Source organism: Bubalus bubalis, chromosome 11, assembly GCF_019923935.1.
Source record: "Bubalus bubalis isolate 160015118507 breed Murrah chromosome 11, NDDB_SH_1, whole genome shotgun sequence".
NCBI classification, from domain to species: domain Eukaryota; kingdom Metazoa; phylum Chordata; class Mammalia; order Artiodactyla; family Bovidae; genus Bubalus; species Bubalus bubalis.
The window spans coordinates 10,689,788-10,703,863 of NC_059167.1; the positions used below are offsets into that span (position 1 = coordinate 10,689,788).

Genomic DNA, 14,076 nt, shown 5'->3' on the forward strand with positions numbered 1-14,076 from the left:
TTGATACCAAAACTAGACTAGGGTGCCACAAGAAAAGAAAACTATAGGCTGGTATCATCCTGATGAGTATAGATGCAGAAGTGCTGAACAAAATATTGGAAAACTAAATTCAGCAATTTTTTTAAAAAGATCATATACCATGATCAAGTGGGATTTATTCCAGGGATTCAAAGAAGGCTCACCATCTTCAAATCAGTGTGATATACCATGTTGACAACATGAAGGACAAAAATCATGGGATGGTCTCAGTAGGTGCTGAAAAAGCATTTGACAAAATGTAACATAAAAAGTCTCAACAAAATTGTTGTGGAGGTAATGTACCTCAACTGAATAAAGGTCATATATGACAGACCCACAAGTAACATACTCTGAAAAGCACAGAGCTTTTCTTTTAAGATTAGAAAAGAGACAGGCGTGTTCACTCTCACCATTTTTATTCAGCACTGGATGGAAAGTCCTAGTCAGAGCAGTTTGGCAAGAAAAGGAAATAAAACACAAACAAATGAAGAAAGGAAGGAGTAAGACTCATTATTCGCAGGTAACTTGATACTGCAAAAAAAATGCTAAAGACTCCACCAACAAACTGTCAGAACTATAAATGAATTCAGTACAGTTGCAGGATACAGAAATCTGTGGGGTTTCTGTGCACTAGTAATGAACTATCAGAAAGAGAAAATAAGAAAACAATCCCATTAACAACTGCAGCAGAAAGAAAATCTAAACAAAAAACCTTGAATTTATAGGTACAGAGAACAGATTGCCAGAGACAGGGTTTGGAGGTTAGGTGAAATGAGCGAAGGTGGTCAAAGACACAAACTTCAAGTTATAAGTATTCGCGGATATAATGTACAGCATGATGACTACAGTTGATGACACTGTGTATTTGAAAGTTAACAAAGAGCTTAAATGTTCTCATCACAGGAAAAAAATTTGTAACTATGCATGGTGATGGATGTTAACAGGCTTACTGTGAAGATCATTTTGCAGTATACACAGAGATCTAGTCATTACTTTGTACATCTGAAACTGCTATGTTACTTGTCAATTATATCTCAAAAAAGAAAAGAGTTTGCAATTGCAATAATATACATGTTTGGTGTGTGAATGGGTTTTGTTGTTGTTTGTTTCCTCTTTTTATTTTATCTCATGCATTTTTTACTTATTTATTTAGATACACAGAAGTAAAAACAAATGGAAATTTCATCTCAAGGATGGCATTATGAATCTTAATGGAAGAGATTATATATTTTCCAAAGCCATTGGAGATGCAGAATGGTGAAAAGAGTTGGTTCATTTTCTTTTATAAATAAAACAAAAGAAACTTAAAAAAAAAAAAAATTTAAAGTGGACAGTTTGAAACTTGGGACATATACCAACCAAAACTTAACTTCTGCATGTCAGAAAAGTGCAGTAGAAGCAGAGCTACTGGAACAAAGAGACCTTGACAACACAGACACTACTTCTAACTGGCAAGCCATGGAACTGTAGCACCTGGGGTTGTTGGGGTGGGGAGGGTGGGGATTTGTGTAAGAAAACCCGAGTTGTCGATTTTAAATACAGGTACCTGCCACTGGTGATTAGCATGTAAAGCTTTGTTTATATTCCTTCCTCCAACTTGAGTTCAGCCAGAAGATACTTGTTGGAATGAACTGAAGAAACTTCCCTTTTGATAGATTGAACTGAAACTGCTTATTGTACGTGGTTATATTTGGTAAAAATTGCGTGTTTAGCTTTTTACAAAAGGGTAAGAATTATGGTGTTGAATTTTAATTCACTTGTATAAGGAAACAGTTTAGAACTCTTACAGGTCTTAAATATTTTTACTTGCTATTCTCCCTCAGTAATATATACCTCTTCCTTCCCTGCTTGATGAAACATCTATTTACAAGTTAAAGGAAGTGTATAATCAGTAATTACAGTTTGGAGACAAAATTTACCTAGGAGTGGATGTTTATTTTAATTAGGTTTTCAGACTCATTATAAAGACTTGGGTCTTGTCTGAGTTGAGCAGAATTAAAATGACAACTTCAGTTTCCTAACAGAATTGTATTTGTTTCTTTTAGTCCCACACCTTAAAAAGAAACCCCAAGTGGCTCCTCAGGAATGCAGTTTTGTTGCACAAAGGTACCATCTAGCTGGAATTATATACATATGAATAGATAATTTTCCTGTTGGGCTGAAGTGTATGCTTATATATATGTTTAGTCTTTAAGCTAAACAAACATTTAGATAACATTCTGTGCATTGATTGATGCATTGGGCAGGTGGTGAGGACCTGGATTTTTATCAAACAGTTTAGTAATTTTAAAAGTTTCTTGTGTTTACTAGTAAAGAATTTTAAAACTCTTATTCTAATTGAACACATTTTTTAAAATGCAACTTTGTAATTTGAGGGAGAAATTTTGGGGTTAGAGGAGGGTGGGCCACTAAGTACATACTTACCTCTCTTGCACTGGCCCTTCCAGGCCACTGATAATACAGACATGGGCTCCAGTTTGCACATCGGGAAGACAGCATAGAAATTTGACTTGTATATTAAAAACAGTAGAAATGTAATATGTATATGAAGAATGCATAGCTCTGTATTCTGTAAGGGGCTCTAAAGAACAATGTGGCAGTGCTCTATGTTCAGTGTGAACGAGTTGCTTGGGAGAATTGCAGGAACACGTGTCCTCACCTTTGTTCTTAACACCTAATTCTTTTCATGGTTTATTTTGACAAAATTCACATGTGTTTAACTTGTATATTGATTTTTTTTAAGTCTTCCACTTTTGTCTTCCTTTTATTTGCCTTTGTGTTTCCAGAAGTAACAGAGAAACACTTTAAAGTACGTTGCAGAGAAAAACTGTGAGCTGTTTTATATTGTTTTTTTTTTTTTTTAGCACAAATCTTTAAACTTCTTGAAAAGGCTAATTTTTTTTTTCTTTTGCCTACTTCCCTCCCAAAATACCACCTTGGTCCCTTTAACTTATGTTCTGAACTTTGATATAAATGGTGGTTTCTAGCATGCTAGTAGTTAGATTTATTTCGATGCCATATCTGGTGATACGGTTTTAATTTTTACTATGTTAGTTTTTTGGAGGTTTATTTGTTTACCCCACTATGCTCAAAGCACACGCAGGTTTTTTGTTTTGCTTTGTTTTTGTTGAGCCTGGGAGGAGAGGGGAAGGGAGTAAAATCACAGAAGTCCTGTTGTTCATTTGTCCTTCAGTATAGTTGCTAGTAGGTTTATATTTACCTAGTGAAGAAGTCAGTGACCTGAACTACCTATAAAAGTTTAGCATTGCTGCAGTGTTGATTGAAACCCTTTGGCTATCTAGTAGTTCTTACGCTACTGAACCTTGGATTACTATATGATACTCAGCTTATATTTTGGACTCTCTATGTAGACAAAAACATTGTATTCATAATAGAATTGTATACTAGCCTGTTTTTATAACATTGAAATATGAACAACCACTGCTTTCAGTGTGACTTAGTAGGGTTGTTTTGAAGCAGGAAATAACCATTTATATTTGCACCTGTGTATATTGCATATCAATTATAACATACTTGGCAAGCGCTTTTCTTTTACCTGTGAAAATTCTGAAAACTGGTCCAAACAACACTGCATACCAAATTGTGCTCTTATATATCACTGCATTGTGTTCCTTTATAGTCATATAGCATGTTTTAGTTTTATTATAGTGGCTTGCTGTAAGAATGCCACTTACTTATCTTTTATTGTACTTGAATTCTTAATCATGCTTTTAACATTTTATTTAACATCATTTCATTAGGTTCCATTAAAAATGTCATTCCTTTGAAAATGCAAGGATTCCCACTTTCAAAATTTTGAAGTAAAGATAACGTTTATTCAAAGAAGGAAAATAGTTCAGACTTGGTATTATGAAATAAGTGAAGGTTTCAGAAAAGGATTTGTTTAGATTTGCACAGATGATGGCACCTTTTATTAAAAAACAATCAACAGTGCTAAGAAAAATTTACACAAAAGTACTAGGTTTAAGTGTGAAAATGTGTGCCTTTCAGTGTATGTACTCTTTTTTTTTTTTTTGATGGTCATTTGGGTAATCAGACCATTTGAATGGCTGAGAGCACATTTAAATTCTGTGGAGTGCCACATTTGGCTAAAACAACTCTAATGTGCAATTATTTTCTGGACTAAAATGTCTGTTATATGAGGGGGATCTTTATATTGGGCTTTTATATTTTTTTAAATGTTCACATTTCTTTCTATTAAATGCCATCATAGCACCACATTTATATTGTTGCCTCTCTTAAAATCAAAGCCACCTTGATGATGTTCTTTTTGGCATGCATCAAGATTTGAGCAGTGTGTATAGTGGTTAAAATGTGTTCTTGAAGAGCATAGTCTAATAGACTGGTTTAGACTGCAAGAACATAAAAATAAAAGTATAATAGCTTTTGTATAAAGATTTTCTTTTGCTATATGAAAATCAAGGATTTGGTTTGCTTTTTTTCTGGCTTTTATGGAGGAATGAAAAGTGTTATCTCCTTCTAAGAGTAATTTTTGATTATCTTATAGCAATAATGTCACCATTCTTTTCAGAAATAAATAAACCTTGTATAAGAAATCAGACATAATTTTCTTGGGAGCTCCCTTTATATCTTAGCTTTTTCTTCCTCTTAAGAAAATTCCTGTATTTTCAGATTATTTCATCTTGAACTTCTTTGAGCTTTTGTGCAATGTAATATTTTATTGATCCACCTTTGTACATTTTCATTTTATTTCATACATCTATCTATCTCCCACCTATCCGTCTGAATCAGCTGTTTCAGGTTTTTAATTCATTGGTTAAAAAATAGTTGCTTTATATATTTCCTCATGGGTTTATGTTAAATAGTTTTGCATTTTAATCTATTATGCTATGGAAATTATTCTGAAGTTTGTATCCCGTTTTTAAGTCTGCCTTAGTCTATTTTTTGTCATTTTTTATGGTTTAAGGAAGAACACACAGAACTTGATATTTTTATTTTGAGGAACAAGAAAAATTGTTTTTTCTTTTAGGAGAAGAACTACACTGAGTTATTAACTACTATTTCAAGTTAAGTTTCCTTAAATCATCCGGTATGCTTCAGGGCTACAATTTGGGGGGAGGAGTTAATTCTTTTTGCTGTTCTGAGCTACTATTGTCAACTGCTGTTGTACATACTGTTATGTGTAAGGGCGTAAATATATTTATTATGTTTGTAAAATTCATTCTGTACAATTGCAGATCAAGGTTGCTCTTCTGTGATATACGGGATATTATGTTTTAAAGACCATCTTGGAATACAATTAGAGAACTTAGTATTTTGATGTACTAAGACCTATTTTAAGTTTAATATTTTACCTTTGCAAAAACTTTAATTAAAGATGTTATTTAAAAAAAGTAATACTGCTTGCTTTGCTTACTAGTTTATAAAATTGTTATATAGATAACTGAATAAAACTATACAGTTCAGAAAGGAAAATGCTTCACATTGTTAATAAGTTCCATTATCAAAAAGAGGTATCATTAAATTCTATACCTTTTATTGGGGTGGGATGTCAGTCTGAATAATAAACTGTTATAAATTCTTAGTACCTTTTAAAAGGAATAGTTGTAATTTCTAGGCACACAGGAATTTAAATTGGGCTAAAGCCACACCAACAAAGTGTAACTAAAAATTGATATAAATAACATATTGTATTAAGTGAGTATTTCTACTCCAAAGAATAGATTACTTAGGATAAAATTATTTGAGAACAACCTTGTTTTTTAATTTCACTGTTTAGCTATGTATTTTTCTTTTACTTTAGAGTTTGTAAATAGTTGCATAAAAGGAGAATCAGATCATTAAGGCCTGTACTACATATTGAATATATTTTGTGTTATTTTAGAAAGTATTAAATAATCAGCAAGTATTTTTATTTATAGTTATTTCAAATGAATCATTAAGAAGCTTGCTTTTTTGTAATTTTTTTTTATCCTGTTACTACTTTATCTAGGAAACTTGCAAATTTTAACCATTAAAACAATCATAATAAAGATACTTTCTTTGTTGCAGCAAATCTTGTATTTTTGCAGTTTAATTCAGGCTCCTACATTGATGACCTTAACCTTTTTGGCCTCAGTTTCTCCATACATAAAATGACAGCAGTATGGTTTTGAGAATTAAGTGAGATAATATACATAAAGATCCTAAAGTGGTGCATTTTGTACCATAGTAGGCGCTCAGATATCCCAGTTATTAACTTCATAATATCCGTGGAGCTGAAAAATACTTTTAAATGGTCAAGAATAGCAAAAGAGAATATGGTCTGAATTGAGAGGCAGTAAAAGATTTGGATACACCAAAACAAATTAAGCCTGGGAGGTTTGAGTTAATGGAGCCGTGCGTCTGTCTGTAGCAGAAAGGGCCTGAGAGGAGAAAAGTGATTGATGGGCTATGGAGAAGAAGAATGAAACACACTGGGAAGTCTGTAAGCTTTGCTTTCCCTTCTTGAATTATATGTCTAAAATAGGTTGGATTTTTTCCCAAAGCTAAAACTGTAGTAATGTTATAACATTTTAAAAATTATGTAATTTTCCTAAATAGCAATGGGTTCTGCTCATTTCATTTGTGGAGAAAATAATGAAACACTGTTAATGAAAGACATTGAAAGTATGATTACATCACTCTGACATGAACCTCTCTCCCAGTGCTTGTTGGCAATCCTGTTTATGGAGGCAAATAGCCTTTGTGTCATTGCTCTTACTTCCCAGCCAAAGAGGAAGATGCAGTGTAAGTAACTGGTTACTTCTGTTTCTGTCTGAAATGTAAATTTTCTGAGGCTGAAAGGGAATCAAGCACAGAGCATGTATTAACATACTCATTCAACTCTGTGATCTTCTGTGATCTTCCATAGGCATGGAATTGTGATCAGTGTTATTGGATAAGCCACAGATGAATAAGGTAGTTGCTATCTTTAAAAGCAGTGAAGTTGGATTGTCTGGGTTCTAATCCTAGTGTGGATTGGATTGACAGCAGTGACTTTGGGCATATTACCAAACTAGACTACCTCATAGGTTTGTTGTGACATAATGACAGATGACATGATACATACTTTGCATTTATTACAGTCCTTGACAGGTGTATGTACCCTTGACACCTGTATGTACCCATATGTCTTTGTAAGGCAGGATGGTCACAGAAAAGATCTTAAACTGGCTGGGTTACTAATGTGAGTTCTCCTTATCTTCCTATTTAATAGAAAGAGGTCTACCATCTATAATGAGACTTAAGCAGATTAAAGTGAGAGATATGGTGCACTGGGACGACCCAGAGGGATGGTATGGGGAGGGAGGAGGGAGGAGGGTTCAGGATGGGGAACACATGTATACCTGTGGCGGATTCATTTAGATATTTGGCAAAACCAATACAATATTGTAAAGTTTAAAAATAAAATTAAAAAAAAAAGGAATTTTAAATTAAAAAAAAAGAGATCTGAGAACTTAATATTAGCAATTATTGAGAGCATTGAACTTGTCAATGGAAATAGTTCTAGAAACTTATAGTTGTGCTCCTCACATTGGAAATGAATTTTGTGTCCTTGAACCAAGAATGGCCTGGATCTTAGCTTTGAACTTCAGCTTTCTGAAGGTTGTTGTGTTGATACAATACCAGTTACCTTCTGAGCACTTCTTGAAATAGCCTACTTTCTCAAACACAACATGACAGAAACAGAATTCATTCCAATTTCTATTTCCCCACTCCCAAATACACAATGTGAATTAGTGACTACTGTTTTCCCAATCACTTTTTTTAAAGCAGTAAAAACAAAATTTATTGGAATAACTAAATCTGCAAAAACAGGTCCTTAAAAATAGCACATGTGCCTGCCTATATACTAGTTTTCTCTTGTTAGCCAAAATTATAAATTATCCCTCAGAGAAGTGCAAGTTACCAACTAATCAAGTTTTCACTCTCTTTACAGTGAACCAACAAATTATTAATTGGAAAATGGGTCACCAGAAATGGCCTTGATCATTGTAGCTTTAAAGACTCACACAGGTAACCTTGCTGTCAACTGTATCTTCTTGGCTGTCGGCTGTTTTAAATCAGTCCGATCATTACTAGGTGTCTTTTGGGACTCCTGAAAAGTGTCTCTAGCCCTCTTCCTTTTCCTCAGCACATTTACTGGATTTGATGGCTATTCTTGTTTTTTGTTGTTTTTTTTTCCCCAGCCATCACTGGGATTTGAAGCTCAATATCATCTAACCTAGTCTTAATCAATACTAAGAAATAGCTCTACTGCCTACTAAGTTTTGCTCAAAACAAAATCCACAAGTTGTTCCTTATTCCCTTCCTTTTTCTCTTTTCACTGGTACCAACTGTAAGTCACCCCTAAACCCAACCAGCATCAACCGTTCTGACAAAAGTTACACTTTACCTTCCTACAAAGGGAAGGGGCAAGCTTTCCTTAATCGGATCTCAGCTGTGTCTGTCAGAGTCCCTGGCCTGCCTCTCAGGATGTGGGCTCCTTCCTGTTCTTTTCTTGCTGACCCTGAGTTGCAGATTTGTCTCACTAAAGCCCATTTCTTACCCCACATTCATGCACAGGTGAAACTCCACAGGGGGACTCACCTGGTCACATGAGCATACAAGTTCAGTTCCTAAGTGAGGCATTTGCAGCTGATTTTTCTCTAGTCCTGCAAACACTCTCCCTTCAGATCTTTAGATTGTAATTGTCAAGAACATTCCTGTTGCTTCTACCATGCTTTAACAGTGACATCTCTTGATTTGTCATCCTTCCTCATTCCAGATTTGTTCTAACTTACTCTTATTAAGACAGCTGATATTTTTAATATATAATGGACTCTAAGAATGAGTAAGATACTCCATCAGGGAAAATGCATATGTGTAGCAAGTCAGTTCATCAAAGAAGAAAAGCACATGTCATTTAATTGACTCTCTTAATAATTGAAGGAGTACAAAATAAGACAATAATATTAACAACAAATAATAACAAAAAATATTAAGTCATTTTTCTACTTGCTCAGTGATCAGAAAACAATACTCTGTCATAGTCAGGGTGTGCATAAATGGACCTTACAGTGGATTGCTTGTGGGAGTGCAAAATGGTACCACTTTCTGGTGGACAGAGGGAAGAAACACAAGTGCTTCAAGTCAGGACAGGAACGGTACCTACTCGTCCCCCTTGACGAAAGCTATCTAAGAAGAGTGTAGTGACCGTGGGGGAGGACAGGTCCTTGGGGGTGGGCTGAGAAGACCCATGTTTGGTATATTAACTTTGTGGTGCCTGTTAGACATCCAGCTTGACATACCAATAAAGCAAGATAAGGAGACGGAGCCTGGAGCTCAGCAGGGATGCCTGAGCTGAGTAATACCTTTGGGATTTATTAGCATGTGAAGAGCATTTAAAGCCACAGAGATAATCCACCCAAGCAAGAGTGTAAAAAAGAGAGGGTCCAGGACCAACCCTGAAGGCACAACTAAGCTAAATATTGAGAGAAGAATTAGCTAACAGGAATGGCTTCATAATTTATAGAACCCAGTACAAAATGAGAAACGGAGGCCCATTGTTCAAAACATCTTAAAACTTTAAAGGTAGTGACTTTGGGACCCTTTGTGAGTGCACTTGTCACATACCCTTGAAGCTGGCCCTGGGAGTCAGTCAGGGAGAATGAGGAAGCAAGACTAGTGAAGAAGGAAGAAAGGGGAGAGGTTGGTATCTTAAAACTCAAAGAGCACAGTATGTTAATAAAGGTCGGGTCCTGGTTAGCTTGATGCTTTCAAATTGTACTGGAGAAGAGTCTTGAGGGTCCCTTGGACTGCAAAGACATCAAACCAGCCAATCCTAAAGGAAATCAGCCCTGAATATTCATGGGAAGGACTGGTGCTGAAGCTGAAGCTCCAGTATTTTGGCCACCTGATGCGAAGAACTGACTCATTGAAAAAGACCCTGATGCTGGGAGACATTGAAGGTAAAAGAAGAGGGCAGCAGAGGATGAGATGGTTCAATGCCATCACTGACTCAATGGACATGAATCTGAGCTAGCTTCAGTAGATAGTGAACTAAGGACCTGGCATACTGTTGTCCATAGGGTCACAAAGAGTCAGACACAACTTGGCGAACACCACTTTTTGTTGTTCAACAACAAAGCTTAAGCCATTCTTCCCTGGCTATGGTCATTGATTCCGGGGTTCACAGTTCTTACTTGAAATGCTCAGACTCTCCCTTCAGAGTTGAATGAGGAGGTATTAGTTCAACAGCCATCTTGTGACCTTGAGAAGAACTAAGCTTAAGGTAAAGATGATATGGGGAGGCAGAGCAAAAGACATAAAGAAACAATTGTCTTTCATGACCTTATAATTAACTAAGCCTTTTAGTTGATAATTTATTCTGTTTACACCAACCATAAATACTGATTTTGTATTTTCTGTTTACATTCTTTTCCTTTAATCTTCCTCACCTCTCTGCCTTTTAGCTGTATACAGTTCTCTGCATTTTACCTTGCTCATGTGCTAGCTTGCTTTAGGCCTGGGTTGTCAGACTGAGACTTGGACTTCTTGGTGGCTCAGATGGTAAAGAAACCGTCTGCAGTGCGGGAGAACAGGGTTTCATCCTTGGGTCGGGAAGATCCCCTGGAGAAGGAAATGGCAACCCACTCCAGTATTCTTACCTGGGGAATCCCATGGACAGAGGAGCCTGGAGGGCTACAGTCCACGGGGTCACAGAGTCGGACATCACGGAGCGACTAACACTTCACTTGTGAGATGGTTTCCCTGCAGACAGAGGAGCCTGTAAGCGTAGCTCCCAGACAGTGGACAGTACTAGAGGCTGAGACCGCTCTGACTTTGGAACCAGACCTGGGGGTGGGGGCCAGCTATACCACTCTCTCTCAGACTCAGATCCCTCATCTATAAAATCTATAGTAAAACCATTGTTATAATGGTTACCTTACACCCTTTTTGTAAAATGTAGTGTAATGTAGAGTACACATTAGGTCTAATTTTTTTTTCTTTTTAGCCGTGCACTGTGGCTTTCAGAATCTTAGTTTTGACTAGGGATCAAACCCAGGCCCTGGAGGTGAAAGCACTGAGTCCTAATAATCTCTGGACTGCTAGGGAATTCCCTGAAAAATACTTCATTATATTAGCAAAAGGGCCTTAAGTTTCTTTTGGTTTGATCTTAATACTCTACAGTTGAGGCCTTTAAAAACCCAAAAACGAATGCAAACTAACCAACATCGTGCAACTAGTATAAGGTGTAGCCAGAAAGCCCCCTGATGCCTAGGTAGAATCCTTGAGGCAGGCGGTGGTGGTCCGTGGCAGCTTCATTGAACTTAAACAGTATGCAGTGATGTTTTTTAATGCACAAGAATAGCAGTTCTCTTCTTGCACCCGGTCTACTGTACATATTTGTACTAACTTTTTTTTTTTTTGCAATACATCTCTGATCCCGTGTAACAGCCTGTCAGCTTCTGTTGGTTTTAAGAACAGGTTCAAAGTGATGCGTGAAAATACACCTTTCAATTTGAAGTCAAGTGGTTACCCTCCTAGCCCACTGTATTTTCTCTGGGGTTTATCAGTGAGAAGGTGCTGAAAGCCTTGCTGCCTTTTCAAATAAAAGTCAATTGTATTCTACAACAAGGCAGACTGCGGGGTAGTAAGGGAATACCTGGAGACCACCAGAGTGTCTCTGTGGGCTTAATCATGTACCTTTGTGTATGAAATTCTCCTGAGTGTAATTAGAGAAATAGAGTAGAGCTGGCTGTTTTGTTGTCAAGCTTGATTTAAAGGCATAATTTCCATTCCTTGATACTCTTCCCTTTATAAGAGGTCTAAAATATGAAAAAAACTCAATCTGGAAATTTTACACATTCCAAATTTCCCATAGGATAAAGGAAATGAGGGGTTATCTGGGTCATTTTGTTTTCTTAGGCGTAGACTTTGGAGGCCATGTCAACTCATAAAATAGTCACAGTCTAAAAGTAGAGAGTTATATTATTTCCCATGGGAATTTTTAGGTCTTCAAGACTGGGAGACAACAACTCCAGTGACCCTGAGATAACTGCTCCAAGGATGTGAGGGGAGGAGTCAGATGCTAAAGAAATCTTACAACAAAGGGCAGGTGGTCTAAACATCAAAAGATCATTGTTAATTAAAACCAGCTATCTCAAGGAATGTAGTGCTTTTCTATGTTTGGGAAGATGCGAGAGTCTGCCCTCATTGAAATCATGCCTTTCATATGTATCTCACCTACCTGGGGCCAGTGTCCTGCTTTGTTTCACGTCCTGAGTTCCTCAGTGCTCACCATAGGCACTGGCAGTCGCCTTACAGCTGCCAGATGGCACATATTGTCTCTTTCCTGGTATTGTGCCCTCCAGACTCAGAAATTTCCTTTGGAGGGTTGGAATCACTGATGTCTGTGACATCCATACTACTGATACGGCAGGCAATATTCCATTTCTCAGCCATCATATTGATCAGAATGTGGGCATTTATTAAAAGCCTCAATAATCTATGCGGTTCCTTAGGAGCTGAAGATGGACACTGGACTATACATTCCATTGGGGTTGTTCACTTGCTCAGTTGTGTCCGGCTCTTTGCGACCCCATGGAAGGTAGCACACCAGGCTTCCCTGTCCATCACCAACTCCCAGAGCTTACTCAAACTCACGTCCCATGAGTCAGTGATGATATCCAACCATCTCATCCTCTGTCATCCCCTTCTTCTCCTGCCTTCAATCTTTCCCAGCATCAGGATCTTTTCTAATGAGTCAGTTCTTAGCATCAGGTGACCAAAGTATTGGAGTTTCAGCTTCAGCATCAGTCCTTTCAATGTATATTCAGGGTTAATTTCCTTTAAGATTGACTGATCTGATCTCCTTGCTGTCCGAGGAACTCTCAAGAGTCTTCTCCAACACCACAGTTCAAAAGCATCAATTCTTCGGCACTCAGCCGGAGAATTATGGTCCAACTAGTACAGCCATACATGACAACTGGAAAAAAACATAGCTTTGACTAGACAGATCTTTGTTGGCAAAGAAATGTCTCTGCTTTTTAACATGCTGTCTAGGTTGGTCATAGCTTTTCTTCCAAGAAGCAAACATCTTTTAATTTCATGGCTGCAGTCACCATCTGCAGTGATTTTGGAGCCTCAAAAAATAAAGTCTGTCACTGTTTCCATTTTTTTCGCCCCCTGTTTGCCATTCAGTAATGGGACCAGATGCTATTATCTTCATTTTTTGAATGTTGAGCTTTAAGTCAGCTTTTTCATTCTCCTCTTTCACTTTCATCAAGAGGCTCTTTAGTTCCTCTTCAGTTTCTGCCAAAAGGGTGATATCATCTGCATATCTGAGGTTATTGATATTTCTCCTGGAAATCTTGATTCTAGTTTGTGCTTCGTCCAGCCCAGCGTTGCATATGACGTACTGTACACACAAGCTAAATAAGCAAGATGATAGCATGCAGCCTTCATGTACTCCTTTCCTAATTCTGAATCATTTCATTGTTCATGTCCTATTCTAACTGTTGCTTCTTGACCTGCATACAGATTTCTCAGGAGGCAGGTAAAGTGGTCTGGTATTCCCATCTCTTGAATTTTCCAGTTTGTTGTGATCCACACAGTCAAAGGCTTTAGTTTCGTCAGTGAAGCAGAAGTAGCTGTTTTTCTGGAATTCCCTTGCTTTTTCTATGATCCAGCGGTTGTTGGTAATTTGATCTCTGGTTCCTGTGCCTTTTCTAAATCCAGCTTGTACATCTGGAATTTCTCAGTTCATGGACTGCTAAAGCCTATCTTGAAGGATTTTGAGCATTACATTGCTAGCATATGAAATGGAAACAATTGTGTGATAGTTTGAGCATTCTTTGGCATTGCCCTTCTTTGGAATTGGAATGAAAACTGACCTTTTCCAGTCCTGTAATCAGTGCTGAGTTTTCCAAATTTGCTGGCATATTGAGTGCAGCACTTTCACAGCATCATCTTTTAGGATTTGAAATAGCTCAACTGGAATTCCATCAACTCCACTAACTTTGTTCATAGTGATGTTTCCTAAGGCCCACATGACTTCTCATTCCAGGATGT

The 14,076-nt window shown here is 37.1% G+C and overlaps 1 protein-coding gene across 1 annotated transcript in view; it reads left to right on the top strand.

The window, feature by feature from the left end:
* GTF2A1 (general transcription factor IIA subunit 1) overlaps nucleotides 1-5,397 on the top strand; it is a 38,953-nt gene extending 33,556 nt beyond the window's left edge. The window contains exon 9 of the mRNA XM_025295142.3: nucleotides 1,172-5,397. Coding sequence (XP_025150927.1) covers nucleotides 1,172-1,279 — 108 coding nt within the window. The 3' untranslated portion in view covers nucleotides 1,280-5,397. The remainder of the gene's footprint in view (nucleotides 1-1,171) is intronic.
* Nucleotides 5,398-14,076: the final 8,679 nt, after the last annotated feature.